At 36.4% G+C, this 16,212-nt stretch overlaps 2 protein-coding genes across 10 annotated transcripts in view; one reads left to right on the forward strand and one right to left on the reverse strand.

The window, feature by feature from the left end:
- SERPINE3 (serpin family E member 3) overlaps positions 1–7,676 on the forward strand; it is a 34,289-nt gene extending 26,613 nt beyond the window's left edge. For 2 of the 3 annotated variants that reach the window (XM_032314640.1, XM_032314641.1), the window contains exons 7-8: positions 3,643–3,729; positions 4,277–4,515. In XM_032314640.1, coding sequence (XP_032170531.1) covers positions 3,643–3,729; positions 4,277–4,515 — 326 coding nt within the window. Of the gene's footprint in view, positions 1–3,642; positions 3,730–4,276; positions 4,516–6,756 lie in introns of those variants that run through there. The other variant, XM_032314642.1, reaches the window with a different exon arrangement.
- The window catches only part of INTS6 (integrator complex subunit 6), a 111,610-nt gene that overhangs the window by 14,062 nt on the left and 81,336 nt on the right, over positions 1–16,212 (reverse strand). For 4 of the 7 annotated variants that reach the window (XR_004279118.1, XR_004279121.1, XR_004279119.1 and 1 more), the window contains exons 16-18: positions 11,161–11,529; positions 9,988–10,081; positions 8,259–8,401 (exon numbers count right to left, since the gene is read on the reverse strand). Coding sequence is in view for 2 of the 7 variants with exons in the window: in XM_032314634.1 (XP_032170525.1) it covers positions 8,308–8,401; positions 9,988–10,081; positions 11,161–11,529 (557 nt within the window). In the remaining 5 variants the exon portion in view is untranslated. Of the gene's footprint in view, positions 1–2,465; positions 2,545–7,780; positions 8,402–9,987; positions 10,082–11,160; positions 11,530–16,212 lie in introns of those variants that run through there. The other 3 variants (XM_032314634.1, XM_032314635.1, XR_004279120.1) reach the window with 2 other exon arrangements.

Consider the following 16,212-nt stretch of genomic DNA (forward strand, 5'->3'; position numbering starts at 1 on the left):
AAATTCTGCTATTTGCAACAACCTAGAAAAACCTTGAGGGCATTATGCTAAATCAGAGAGAAAGACACTGTATGATCTCACATGTGGATTCTAAAAAAAATCAAAGTCACAGAAACAGGGAGTAGAGTGAAGGTTGCCCAGGGCAGGGATAGGTAGGAGTTGGGGGGTTGGGTGAAGGTGGTCAAAGGGTACAAACTTCCAGTTATAATTCTAGGGATGTAATGTACAGCATGGTGACTATAGTTAACAATGCTGTTATATATATTTGAAAGTTGTGAAGACAATAGATCTTACAATACACACAAAAATTGTAATTATGTGAGGTGATGGAGGTGTTAACTAATTTTACTGTGATGATCATTTTGCAATAGATACATATATGAAATCATCACATTATATACCTTAAACTTAGACAATGTTATATCAATTATATCTCAAAAAGCTGGGTGGCAGGGAGAAGTGGGCTTGAGGAGAATAGAGAAAGCAACTGACCATAGCCTGGCTTCAGAGGCCATTTCAAATTCTTTTTAGCACTCTCTATATATATCCGGGGCTGGGAGCTATATGACACATTCCACCTGTTACAACTAAGTGATAAGAAGATGAGAAAGATAAACTAGCAGCAAATTCTGGCAATAAATGTTTCAATGCCATGAAATTTGCCAATAGTAAATAGTAATAATTGGAAGGACAAATGACACAGAAAATGATGTTTATCCTACATTTTGAGAACCTGAGGTTCCAATGTTGGGACATCGATTTACATTTTGCAATTCTTGTGTTTACACAGTGTCGTTATGAAGAATCTTAAACCCTTTGAGAGTATGATCAACCCCACACAAAAAAACGATGGTCCCCACTAACAAAGGGGAAAGAGGCACCAAAACAATCATTTGGACGAAACTTGCCTAAGACCCATTCTGTGGTTTACCCCTATGATTCTATAGATACCAACCAATACTTCCTTACAAGTGACATCCAATTAGAGAACATTAAGGCAGCTGTTTTTATGGGGAAATGAAACAAATGTACGTGAGGAGTGTCTATCATTCATTCATCCAACAATTACTTAACACAATTATGTCCAAGCATTATTACGTTAGGTGAATTTAAAAATATTTAAAATTAATGAAACAGCTTCTGCCTTCTAGGAGCTAACAATCTAAAAAGAAAGGTTGACATGAATACTTGTAGATAGTATAGAAGAGCGGAGAGTATGCCAGGAAGGAGGGTAAGAAGAATCTTAAAACACTTGGCTTTGGATATTGAAATGTAATATAGGAGTAAATGGGTTTAGGATGGACGACAGTTTTCCAGAACACTAATCTAGTAAATCTAGAGACAGGAGATGATGCAGGTCATTCCGTGGCTAAACATTACATATTATAGTTCTCCTGCAGAGATTCACTACAAACATCAGCAAATAAGCAGCTCTAAGAAGTTCACTACTAAAAACAAAAACACAAAACTATTCAACCTCCATTCCCTGTTTTAATTAGTCATGGATCCCTTTTAATAGCATAGCATCTATAAAAAATCTTGGGAACAAATTTGGGGATAACATGTTGCATGAAAACATGGCACTAAATAGCCATGAGCACTCGAGAAGATGAACGCAAAGCGGGAGAATGCCTTTGTGTCTGGATTCTTCTGCATTGCTTTCATTACTTGACAGAAATAAGCAAACAGAGATCTGTCATACAAGATCAAGCAAGAAGAGAAACACAAACCTACAATGACTCCTGAATTCTTATTTTGATCACAAATGTTTATGATCTGAAATGTTTAATGCTTCCTTAGAGATAACATTTAAGAGAGGTGTGGATGCTGGGGCAAGACAGGCCATGGGTCTTGGTTCAGTGTCTGTGTAAACATGTAACTGTCAACTATTGGACCACTCCTAGTGTAATGGAGAAAAGCTATGCTATTTAACTGAAACTTAAAAAATTGTAATAGCCAAGCCTATCTAACTAAAGACTCATTCATACCAATTGGTCCTATTTTTCACATTGTGTCAAGGTGCCTGGACTCTAACACAACCACATTTACTGTATCTTAGTTGGTAGAGTTTCATAGTGAACCTCTGTTGACTTCATGGACACTGATGAAATGTTCAGGTACCACAACACTATAATGAGGTCACAGGTAAGTAAAACCTCATGAGGATCAAAGAACCATTATTTAGCCAAAAAATTCCAATTTTGACACTGCATTTCAGTTTACTCAATGAGCAAGTGAAAGAAACTATGAATTAGAAATTTCTTTTCTAAAAGATCCTACAGAAAAAGACGAACTGCTAAAATCAATCAGATTCTTCACTGGTTTTAGGACAAATGAAATGATACCAGTGAATGCTTCCATTGATTTTTCCCTTCCTCTGACTTTTGTCTGGTCCCCTTCAATGATGCTGGAAAATAACTGTTTCTTACAACAAATATAGCCAACTCACAATTTCCTGTGTATACCTTATTTAGAAGATGGATGAATTGCTGCATATCCTATACTCGGCTGGTTTTATTCTCTCACGACATTCATTTGCATCTCCTTGTATGTGCATGAAAAATGCAAAACAATTTAATTAGTCTAAGATGAAACAAAGAAGCTCTCTCAAAATACAATATGTAGATTGAAATGATTATTTTAAGATCCCTTTCCAGTGGCACGCTGGAGTTGACTAGAATACTTCTTGCAAGGTGGTATTTTTTTGTGGAGGGGTGGGGTGGAAATGGGTTCTGCACGGTCAGAAAACCTGCCCAATTTCTACTTCTTACCAAGTGTGTGACCTCAGTTCACTTAACAGCACATTCTCAAATCAAAGTGTAGGGAATAACCACAGAGTTTCTGCTAGTTCTAAACATTCTTATATACCTTCATTATGTCAAGTACAACATCACTGCAGGGAGTTGTTTAAAATGCTTAATGGTTAACTTACAAAAAGCTATCAATTTCTCTAACTTAATCATTCATATCCCTCTTTGCGAAGCTTCTTCGAAACTGTTAGCACACAACTATTACAGTTCTAACCTCTTATTATCTTTGCAGATTCTAGACCATGGGGCAAATTATTGCATGACTGCATTCAGTATACTGAATGTATTCTGTACACATAGTATACTGAATGTAGTCATGCAGCTTTTAGACATTTTTTAATACATTGAGTTATGACTTTTAAGATCCATTGAACAAACCTGTGACTGTCATTTAAAGGTGGCTCTTAAAATGCAGTCCAAGAAAACATTCAAGGGAAATCATCTCAGAGGTTGGCTGAAAATGCAGATTCTTGGACGCCAGATTCCATTTTAACACGTACTCTGGCAATTCTTATATGAAGTTTAAGAAGTACTGGCTGAAGTAAAGATTTCAGTATTAACTAGAAATTATTTTTGAAAACTATTTTAAAAACAGGGCACAGCTCTATATATTAATTTGGGAGGGATTATTTATTAAATTCACCAAATCTGAGGTCTTAGAAGTCACAAAAAATATTGCAGCTTAATAATTTTCCAGACAAATCTCTCCCTAGCTATAGTAAGCAGCATGACACTGTAATTAAGTACATTCTTTAAAAATACACTCAAATCCTTAAGCTAAATGCATTAAAGATGGAAATAAACAATTCACATTTTTATTTCCCGGGATTAGGCCAAGATGACTTTTATGTTTCTGAAGCAATCCACAAAGCCAAGATTGAGGTTTCAGAGGAAGGCACCGAGGCATCAACAGCCGCAGGTATGTTCAGAAAGGGGTTGGCAGCACTCAGTCACACTGCTTGCCCTTATCTGCCTTAGTCACATTTATCCAGTTCAATCTTCACATTTCTAAACCTTCCCACTGAAAAATCCCAAGTCCAGATGTGGTAGCATTTAAAAAAAAAAAAAAAAAAGAAATTTAATACAGAGCAAGGGCTTGAAAAATGATGGAAGAAATCCATTTTGAAAAGGATTTGTCCCATCATCCCCATCAATAAGGAATGAAGTCATTCTGAAAATTTAACTTTAGTAAGGAATTTATTCCAAGGAGTACTTTGAAAATGGGACATAGGGTTGGCTAAATGTCTTAATTTTCCCATTAATTTCCCTTAATTTTCTGACACCTTCTTAACTTTCCCATTTGTACCCCCAGTATAAGACTAAACAATGAAATGTTATCATTAGGATGTTTTTATTTCTTCAAAAATCAAGGGATATAACTGACTTCATATTCAATTTTCATAGTGACTTTCTTCAAATGAATAGAAAATGCATTGGGATTCTTCTATTCTTTCTCTCTCCTGCAGCTCTGTTGTTACTGAAAAGGTCTCGGATTCCTTTTTTTAAAGCAGATCGGCCATTCTTCTTTTTCCTGAGAGAACCCACCACAGGTAGGACAGTATTTTCTGACAGAATTCAGATCAATATATATCAACATCTCTCTAGCAACAAGCGCCCATTTGTCCGCTGTGGCCTAGAACAAGCATTCCTTCTAGCTAGTTTCTATGGTTTCACAATCTTCCCAGTTTCTTGTCGCGTATCCTGAGAAAGGGGAGTGTTCCATAACTACAAAAGAAAATTAATATCCTCCATGTTGTTTTTTACTTCTCCTTCAGCTCATTTTTAGTTGATGTGGGTTTTTTAAAAATTCAGGTTTCTGCTGCTGGGGAGACTTAGAAAGATCATCAAAGTAAAATAAATGTAAATCTTGATTTCCCCCCACCCAGTTGTTGCCTTGCTTTCTCATCTCTGTAGGACAAAATAGTTCCTTCAGGGGACTAGCATCTCCAAGTAGCCTTCTGACTCAGCAACCCCAGTATTCTAGTGAATGCACCAGGATTTCTAGTTTTTGTTGATCTTTCTCATGCTTGCTGAAATGCCACACAAAAATCAAGTGTTTGCCCTAGTACTTCTAAGTCCCACTATACAATCTTGTCTTAAGCCAAAGATGGTATGGTACCGGCAAAGCCTTAGCACATCAGAAGGACAAGCAGAGGTCCTTTCAACTTCAACAATGAACAAAGTACTCAAATTATTTCTCTCAATGTTCCCCCTCCCCCCACAATTATTTATCAGCCTGGGAAGGAAAAGAGATTCTCAGTAAAGAGTTGTTGGCAAGTTGAAACAATGTGTTAAAAAGAAATAGGATGGAACAAGACTAACAAAATCAAGCAAAAGTGGATCTACTTTAACTAAACATCAGGCATTATTTTTATTTATGGAGAGAAAAAAGTCAAAAGTTAGAATGAGAATTACGCATAGGTTTTACACAAATTGTTAAGGAAATACTGTCAACATCATTTTATCTGAGAATCATTTGCATACTGCTGTAACTTGCGCTAGAAATCAAAGGAACACTTTTGTGACAAAAAGGATGAAGATAATCATTCACTAGGAAATAATCTATTTGGGGAGAAAAAGTCCATCAACAGAATATAATCCTCCTAGGATTTCACCATGATCATTCCAACCCCATATTTATTAGATGAAATCGTCTCTTATCACTCAGAACAGGCAACAGAGAGCCCTCTCTTAAGAAAGGATACATGTCAAAAAAATGAAAGATGAAAAAAATGACAGGTTCTACTTCCTCAAGAAACAGAGACAGGACTAAATGTGAACAGAAAGATCATTGTCAAAAGCTGATCGCCAATAAAAGTTGATGACAGGTAAAAGAGAACAATTTCTCTTGGAATTCAACTGCATAAAAATGACGTAAAACCTTTGAACTAGTGAAAGGACACACCACTATTTCAATGATAGGAGTTTTCACAACTGCCTCAATAAACAATGGAAATAAAAGCCTAATCCAAAACCAATTCCACAATCCGCCGCACATCTACATATAGTCCTTGTGAGTTTATTTACTCTTTCTGGGAGGTATATGCCCACATGATTCAAGGCAAAGTGACTATTCTTCTGGTGAGAGGGGGGTATTAAAGAGATAGGAATCAGTCTCAACATTCAGTACACCAAACTGGTAAATCTTACTGATTAGGGCAAATAATATCATTGACAATACCCATATGGGAACATTAAGAAGAATGATCTTAAAAGATTAAACTGTGGAGAATATCCTTTGTCCAGCCTAAAGCCAACTGGTGATCTACAGGGCCTAAGAGGCATGATATTCCCCTGAAATATACTCCCTCCCTCCCCTTTGCTCACAATTCTATAGTATTTTACTAATTTAACTAATATGCCCAGTTTCTTAAAATTTAAAAAACCTTCAAGATGGGATATTAAGCTTGAGTTTCTCGAATGGTTTCAAATCTTGTGACTAGGTTTTGGATGAGGCAGGCTATAGAGTATGATGGCAGAGAGATTAAGGACAGAAAGAGGAGACTGAAGAAAACTTTTTCTTCCCAACTCCCTCTAGGGTTCATCCCAAAAAATGTATAAGGTGAAGGGTTTAGAGGATTATTACTTCATGAGCAATCTCTAAAATGGAAGTAAGAACTTCCTGATAAGGAAAGCTGCTAAACATTGGGAAAGACTGAATCCCTTTCCTAAATATTCTCAAGTATGAACTCTTATCTGAATGACTTGTAATCCCTTCTATTAATCACAGAATCAAAATATACATAAAGACAATTTAAGACCACACAGTGTATTCTGGATTTTGTGTAGCTCCTGAATTTAGCAGTGACTCAGGTAATTACCTTAACAATTCCATCTATTAAATGATATCCTGCTTTAAAGGTGTTTGTAGAGGTAAAAAAGGTTTAAAGAATTGCATATGAAAATACTATGTAACATTACATTAAATGCCTCTTTTTCTTGACAGGATTTGTCTTCAGCATTGGGAGAGTTTCAAATCCCCTAAATTAAAGAGATCTCAAGCATATTCTCCACTTTCATCTATGCTTTTCTTCATAAAAAGTTACAATTGCATTCTGCTATACCCTTGAAATCTTAAAAATGTTCTGCTAAAGTGTAAAAAGATAAGGGTATGTGATTTTCAAATATTATGAAACTAAAATTCCATCAATTTTACTATAATTTTATAAATTTATTTTGCCCTCTTTTAATCTAAATGTATTTTAACCTTCCTTTCTATTGGTTACCCCAAAAGCACTACAAGGCACAGCAGTGATCTATGAAAGGGGAATGAGTGAGGCTGGTCATAGGGTCACATCCTCAGTGAAGACACATGAGGTCATGTTGGACTGAGCGTGGACAGTGAACAGTGTTGTTTTTTCCTTATCCTGGGTAATTCAGGGGGAATGCACAATGAGCAAAGTCATCTGAAATGTTTGCTTTCTATTTAGCCTCTAAACAAAATGGAGAGTTTATATATAAGAACAGCAGAGGAGAACAAAGAGATCCTCTTTGGACCCCCAATTTGTTGTGGGACTTTTGTAAGCATGGCATCAAGCTGCTAAAGACTAGACATTTCAGAGTATGTGATGTACCTCAAACTTACAACTCCCTAACTAACAGCTTCAACTTATTGCCATCCATAATCCTAGTGAGAAAGGAAAAAGGTGTTGGGACTAAAGAAACCAATATTAAAGATGTCTGCTTTTAAACAGCTTTTAAAGTGTCTGCCTATTTGCCCCAGATACCATCATTTCTATCACCTAGGCAGAAATGGGAGTATGTTGGTGTGGCCAACAAAATCTAAGAACACAGAGTAAAAAGACAATGCAGGTTATGTAACAGGTAATTACAGTTAGCTTTAACAAATATGAACTTCAAGTGGTGTATTTTTCCAATGCTTAAAAAGCAAGGCCTTTAAAATTCCATTATCCTTAAGATGGTTTTAAATGATTACTTTAAATGTGATTATTTCCTAAACCACACAAGAGTAAAATAGAGCATTTATTGATGGAATAACAAAAGTGCTTTTCTTAAATATTCTTCAAAATACATTTGTACAACTTACAATAATATATCCAAAATAACTGTATATACAAAACATTACCTAGTTTTAATGTATGTGCTTTTTCCCCAAAAATTACAAAGTAACTTCTTTTTTATTTTTTTGGCAAAGTTCAACCTTAACAGAGGTGACAATTTTAAAGGTTGGTTTAAGAAAATAGAACCTGAGGGAAATTGACACGCAAGAGTCAATGACAAGCAAGAGATTTGGAGGAATATTTTTAGTTTGTTAAATAAAAATGTGTTTTAGAGTGATATTTTTCACATTACAAAAATAAACCAAAATGAAGAAAAGGTCACTGTAAAATGATGGAAAAAGGATCTGTAGACTTGCTCTTAGTATTTCAAATAGCCAACAATGCATGTCAAAAAATGAATGCAAGATCACAACAGTCTTGTATTTACTTTGTATTTGGAGAAGATAGTGAAACAAGTGGCCACATTCTGTTTTCTTTTAATTGCTATTAATATGGTTGATCTGATTGGCTCTTCGATGAATTTCATCCAAGAAGTTCTCCAGTTGTTCTATTAGCATTCGTTTTTTAAACCTGTATAAAAAAAATAAGTAATAGCACTCTCAATTTCTTTTTAATGGATATAGATCAGTATAATTTGTTTTGTTTTGTTTTTAAGACAGCAACTGTCTTGGGAAGATTTTTCAAAGGAAAATGAAAATGGAAAAAAACAACTTAATGATATATAAAATTTACTTGAAGATAAGCAAATTATTTTATCAGTGCAGAATTACAGTTTGTTCCTGAAACAAATAATCTAGGCCCAGGTATAATGGAAGCAGGCTATTTGTTCTACATCCAAAAAGAAAAACAAAAAACCCCTAACATTTACAGGGTTATAAATATTCCAAAAAAATTTGGACTCCTAAAGCAACGACTCCCATAGCTTCTGATGCTCTTTAAAGTTGAATGTCTTGAAAGGAATGTGAAAAAAGTAGGAGTATAACCCCCACAAAACCAAAGAAGAAATGAATAGTTGGATGGTAACATTAAAAAACCCTTGGGTTCCACTATTGAATTTGAGAGCTAACAAATCAAGAATAATTAGGTATCTGTGGCTACAGGATATAGCAAACATTTAACATTCAAGGGGCAATTTGAATTTTTCACTAATACAGTAGACTAAAATTGCATTCTCCCACATAAGTACTAATACTGCTGCTGCTCACTGTCCAATCTATACCCACTTCCTATTTGTAAATTCATATGCATAGCCACCATAATATTACCAATCTCCCTAAAAGGGGGCAGAAGTAGAGGGCAAGCACTAGGAATATAGCTAGATCCATGATGAAGTCTGAGTTGATAAAACGTTACATAAAGAAAAGAATAGGTTAAATATTCAAAATAAATAACATGAAAAGTTATGGCCTTATCTTGAACCTTCAAAGTGGCCTATGCTCTAGCCACTCCAAAAAAAGAAAAAAATTTACTGCTCTATCTAAAAATACCTTTATGCGTACCATGGAAGAAACTGGGCAACCATTAAAGGGTGGGTATATTTAGAAGGTCAGATAACACTAAGTTTTCTTAAAATACTAAAGAAGTATTAAAAGAAAAAAGATGTTTTTTGTACTCCCTAAACTCACAACTACGATTTCTAGTTAATTGCACTTCATAGTTACCATTTATAATCTTGATCCACATTCTTTGTATTAAAGTACATAATCCTGGGCTACTGAAGCAATTAGAATAAGGCCCATTTGTCCAACTCTGCTCCCCTTAATTACACGTTTTCCCGTGTACAAATGAACTGCATCCAAATATTGTCTTTCAAGGTTATTTCTAATCACTGATTAATATTAACTATAATCCAAATATACAAAGGAGAAAAAAAGGCTAAAAAATACAGAGACCCCAAAAAGTCAGAGTAGGATAAATGAGAATTATGCAAGTATCTGTAATCTATAGGGAGAAAAAGTCCAAAATTGGCAAAGAATTTTGTGGCTGTTTTTAGTTTATTGAACTTCTTTCAATAAACTAAAAAAGAACTTCTATACACATGGGTGTGTCATATATATGCATAATACCACAAATACAGAATAGGTATTATTAAAATATTGACTGTAAGCTGGAGACTCATTTCATAATCATTTCAAAATGTACAATAAATTCTTTACCTTGATGCTTCTTTAATGACATTTTGTAAAAATATTAGTCTTGTTTGTAAACTGCCTTGCACATGCTTCAGTAACGTGAAGATTCTTTCATATTCTTAAAATGAAAAGCAAAAAGAAAAATTTAAGTGGCTTTTCTACACACTCTTATTCAATATTTTTCTACTGCAGTTTCTATATCAAGATATACTACACAAAACCAAGACATTCCACATAAAATTTTCACCACTAAGAATCGTGTGTGTGTGTGTGTGTGTGTGTGTGTATTTCCATCATATATCAGCAAAGATAAAATAACTTGTTAAGCTGTGTTCTTGGTAAAAGTTCCCATGAAGATATCAAACACAAAGCTTAGAAAAATAAGTGAAGAGCTTCCTGATAGTGCCACTGAAAAAGAAGCAAGGTACCTCCATCCTTGTAATTCAAATTCTAAAGTACAGTTCCATGGTAGGGAGGGGCAAATAGAGAGGTGGGAGAAACAGGTAAAAGTGCTATTTCAGTTTCCAATTTTCAAAATTTCAATAACTCTGCCAAGGACTATAAGCAAGGATTGTCTTACCCACTTCTGAACCACCCGTGGGTCACTGTATCATCATAGCAGGTGATCTGTCAACATCTTTTGAATGAATGCCAATAATATTGAAATTTTATCCCACAAAGTTCTTTAATATTCATGTAACAGACAGCTTTTATAACTTCTGTTTTTTTTGTTTGTTTTTGCTTAAACATATCCCTGGTCACTCTCATAGTTTAAACCTTAAAGGCAGTAGTAGATACTATGCCAGGAACTTCACAGTCCTAAAGTCATCTAATATTCACTCCATCTTTTTGGGTTTGCTGTTACCATTTAATTGCAGCTGCTATGTAGAAAAATACTCAGGACTCCAGGTCCCTGTCATGGTAGGAACTGTGTGCAATTTATCTGTGTGTTCTTTAAGCTCTGCTCTCAGTCCCTCCTGCTTACCATATCTACACCATAATACTTTGGATATAGCAAATATTTAGTGTTTGTAGGTTGAATAAAGAACTAAATCTTTTATATCTCTATATCTCTATATCTGTATCTCATACGTTGTTTGTCACTGATCTAGAATCAATCTTTCTTTTTATTTAATCTGACTCTTCTCTGAGCACAAACAGAAATCAAATATGAGGTTTGCCTCTAATTATACATACTTCTTCCTGGCTTTCGGATCTCTTTCATTATTTGTGCTTTTAGCTCAGTGTTGACCTCTTCATGGCTTCTGCAATGCATCAATTTCTTTCCTTTGTTGAGTGAAGATGCTGGTATATTCTCTTCAGGACATTGTTCCTTATCTCTTGGTTCCTCATGATTTTCTAAAAATCCACCAACGGTGAGGTCATTAGTTCCTAAATGGTCATGACCAAGAGCCTCTGTATGATTGGTTGGTCGTTCCAGTAAATTGGCTGGAGAAGGTGAAAATTCAGCATCCATAGCATTTGGTGTAATATCTGATGAAAGTTGGTCTGCAACATGATTTTCAACCACATCATCTATTGTCGAATCATTAGTGGCCTCTGAAACTAAAAACAAAGGTAAGGAAAAAAATGATATGAGCCAACTGCAAAGAACACAGTAAAAAAAGCTTCAAATAATATTACAGCAAATCACAACTAATCTCCTTGATGGATGCAAATTAACAAATATTACATGTTCTTAATAAGCTCTGCCAAAGAGATGGCAGAATTTAACACGAAACATTTATACTAGTTACAAATTCTGTATAACTTTTGCCCTTAGGAAAAAAAATAAAAGACAACTTCAAGCCAACTTTTAGTTCTCTGCTTTATTCTATGGTGATTTTACTGAACAAGTAGATTTCTAATGCTTTAGAGAAATATACAGAGAGCCTTAGTTCATTCCAACCAACCTCTGCCTTATACACATACTATTATTCAGAGGCAAAAGTAGACACAGCAAGTCCAAACCTTTCAATACTCTGCAGGGAACATACCACCAAACAGGTCACTTTACAGTATACTCTTCTTATAACCACCCATCCAGTCTTTGTTACTCGAGCAACACAGAAGAGCCTGGTGCCCACAGCAGCCCATCAGATTACTTACTACACTTAAAAAAAAAAAAAAGCTTGCAAATTCTGCTCCCCGCTCCAGAAAGCTGCTGAATTAGAAGTTCTCTAACTACTCACCAAACTTCCAGGACACTAGCTAAAGTCACCTCTACTTCCCTCATTTACTGTCCAGAGGGTAAACTCATTCCCACAAAAATCCCTTAAGACTTCTGACTCCCTCTCTAAATCCCCTCCCATGATTTGCATATTTTCCTGAATATTCTCTACAACTCCTGCTTTAACTGAAACCCAGCTCTCTGGCCCAGACACTGCTCTTCTTTTCAGACCTGAAATAGAAATTACTTTCTCTCAAACACTCTCCACAGACTTAAAATAAGGATGTGGAGTCACCTACTCCTTCACCTTCTAGGGTCACTTCAAGATCCTTTCTCCATGCACTCTTACCACACTCTGGCTCTTTCGAGGCTCAACTATGCCACTCTGCTCATCCTCTCTCTTCTTATCACTAGCTTCATTTACCTCCAAGGCACACCTCTGTGGTCAACTTGGCTCAGGCTTCCTTCTACCCGCCATCCCTTGGGCATTCTCCTAGATCATTACTACACCAAGTATGGTCTAATACAAGCAGTATTAGCACCAGAGGGTTTGCTAGAAATGCTCATCTTGAACCCTACTCTAAACAAGGAATTAGAATCTGCAGTTTAACTAGATCCCCCTAGTGATTCAATTACACACTAAAGTTTGGGAAGTACTGTAATATATGACTTCAGCGTCTATGCAGATCACCTGCCAAGAACATGGCCTCTCAATTCTTTAATTTCTCATCTCGTTTGCCTCACAAATCAAACACAAATCCATGGATAGAGGAGTATAAGCCATCTCTTAGCAGGACTCCTGCTGTTTTACTATAACTCAGCCAGACTTACTCCAACAACTCCTCCACTTTCTCCCTCCTATTCATCAGATCCTACCTTCTAAATGCCTTTTTCTAATCTATTCAACTTACACCCCATAATGTATTACTTTTTATCAGCATCCTAAATTCTCTCATTCTGTTGTTCTCCCATGATACCTGCCAGGCAAAACTCCAAACCTGATGACTCTATCTGCTTGCCCTAGTCCTGCATTTGGAATGATGAGCACCACTGGAGAAATACAACCCAGCTCTGCAGAGTGATCACCATACCCAGCCAAGTGTCCCTGGATTTTAGCACTACCTAGCAGTCTTATTACCACCTTTTCTCCCTCTCCCACAAAAGACCATTCTAACCTTCTCCACTCTCTTAACATCTCTGACTTTCCCAATCTCTCCTCTCCATAGTATATGTCACCTTCAACTTCACAGAGGAAAGAAAAGGAGAGCCGTGAAATAGGAACTTCTCTACTTCCCACTTGTGCCCACACTCATCTGCTTCAGTGGAAGCAACATTCTTTCATATGGGCCTTGAACCATTCCCTTCTGCCTTCCCAATGATTTTATGCTGATTATGCTTTCTCTCGTCTTCATTTTCAACCCCTACCTCCTGGTTCCATCATACCAGCATTTAAACAAGCTCAACTCTGTCACTTTTAAGACAAAGCAAAGTCACCATTTTCAACCTGACTTCTTCCAGCTATCATTCTTTTCCCATCTCCCCCCTGCTGCATTTTAAACTTCTTTGTTTTTTTGCAACTATATATACGTAAAATTTTTATTTTTTTTTTTTACGTTATGTTAGTCACCATACAGTCATCATTAGTTTTTGATGTAGTGTTCCATGATTCATTATTTGCATATGACACCCAGTGCTCATTATATCACCTGCCCTCCTTAATACTCATCACTAGGCTAACCCATCCCCCAATTCCTCTCCCCTCTGAAACCCTCAGATTGTTTCCTGGAGTCTCTAGTTTCTCATGGTTCGTCTCTTCCTCTGATTCCCTCCCTTCAGCTCCCCTTCCTTCTCCTAATGTCGTATAATGTCATGGATCTAGAATCAAGATGGTTTCATCTGATTCAACTCATATATGGAATATGAGGAACATATGAGTGAAATCATCTGAGAACTCTTTCTTTGTTTGACTTATTTCATTTAGCATAATCCCCTCCAGTTCCACGCATGTTGAGGCACATGGTGGGTATTCATCCTTTCTGTTGGCTGAGTAATAGTCCATCGTATAGATGAACCATATCTTCTTCATCCATTCATCTATCGAAGGGCATCTGGCTCCTTTCACAGTTTCGCTATTGTGGATATTGCCACTATGAACACTGGGGTGCATGTTCCCCTTCTTTTCACTACATCTGTATCTTTGGGTAAAATACCCAGTTGTGCTATTGCTGGGTCATAGGGTAGCTCTATTTCTCAACTTTTTGAGGAACCTCCATACTGTTTTCCAGAGTGGCTGCACCAACTTGCATTCCCACCAACAGTGTTAAGAGGATTCCCTTTCTCTGCATCCTCACCAACATTTGTTGTTTCCTGTCTTGTTAATTTTTGCCATGCTAACTCGTGGTATCTCAATGTGGTTTTGATGTGTCTGTTAGCCATTTGTATATCTTCTTTGGAGAAGTGTCTGTTTGTATCTTCTGCCCATTTGTTGACTCAATTGGTTTTTGGATGTTGAGTTTGAGAATTCTTTATAGATCTTGGATACCAGTCCTTTATTTGTAATGTCATTTGCAAATATCTTCTCCAATTCTGTGGGTTGCCTCTTAGTTTTGTTGACTGTTTCCTTTGCTGTGCAGAAGATTTTTACCTTGATAAAGTCCCAAAAGTTCATTTTTGTTTTTGCTTCCCTTGCCCTTGGAGACATGTCATAAAAGAAGTTGCTGTGGCCGATGCCAAAGAGGTTACTGCCTTTATTCTCCTCTAGGATTTTGATAGATTCCTCCCTCACATTGAGATCTTTTATCCATTTAGAGTTTATCTTTGTATATGGTGTTAAGAGAATGATCAAGTTTCCTTCTTCTATATATAGCTGTCCAATTTTCCCCGCAGCTAAACTTCTTAAATGGGTTGTCTTACATTCATTGTCTCCATTTTCTCATCTTCCACTCCTCAAACCACTTCGTCAGTGTTTTGTCCTCTTTACTCCATCAGAATTGCTCGTGCTAAGGTGGCCAAAGGCCATCAGAGCCTTTCCAATCCTCTGGACCAATCCATGTAAGTATTTGAGACTGCTAACCACCCAATTCTCTTTCCCTTTACCTCTACATTCTTCTCATCTCCTTATTTCTTGGATTCTTCCCTCTTAATCTCCTTTTTTGAACCTTATTTCTCTCCTTAACTTTGGCATTTTCAAAGTTCTGCTCTAGGCTGCTGCTTCTCATTGTTGCCCTTGCTGTGATTTAATTCACTCCAAGGAGGTTAAGACTGCCTCCTGCACCACTCTCTTTTTCCCTGTCTCTTCTTCTGAGGTCTAAACTAAAATACCATCTTCTACCTAAGGATCTCCACATGGCTATTTAGTGGGTGCCTCTAAACTCACTCATCCTCTCTCCTTCCACTCCATTCTTTCATCCTTATCTACCCAGCATCTCTCAACTCCTCTCTTGCCCTGACTCCAATATCCGGTCCATCACCACAAAGTCTTTACTGGTACATCCAAGTATTTCTCAAATACATGTTCTTCTTGAAACTCCACTGCCAAGTCATTAGCTCTTCCCTGGGTTTCCTAACTAGTTTCTGTGAATCCATAATAACTATTTAACAACATCAAATATCCTATCAATGTCCCTAATCTAATTACCTTGCACATTTTCTATTTGTAGGGAAACTTTGATTTTATTTGTTTCAGGGTCCAAATCAGGCCCTGTACATTATAATTAGTTTATATGTCTTCTAACTACCATTTAATCTGTAAGATCCTTCTGTAACCTCTCTTTTTGCTATGCATTTTTTTCTGGAAACATACAGACCCCATATTCTTTGTCCTATAGTTTTCCACAATCCAGATTATGCTAATTATATCCCTGTTTTGTCATTTGTTTCTCTATCCTTTGTATTTCCTATAAATTGGTAGTTAGATCTAGAAGTTTGATCAGATTAATAAGGTTCAGGGTCTTTCTCCCCCCTTTTTTTTTTTTTGGTAAGAGTACTTCAAAAGTAGTACTGTATAATTCCATCAGGAGGTATAGAATATTTGGTTTCTCTCCAGTTAAGATGTTATAAACTACAAATGATCACTACCA

This window comes from Mustela erminea, chromosome 15, assembly GCF_009829155.1.
Source record: "Mustela erminea isolate mMusErm1 chromosome 15, mMusErm1.Pri, whole genome shotgun sequence".
Classification (NCBI taxonomy): Eukaryota; Metazoa; Chordata; class Mammalia; order Carnivora; family Mustelidae; genus Mustela; species Mustela erminea.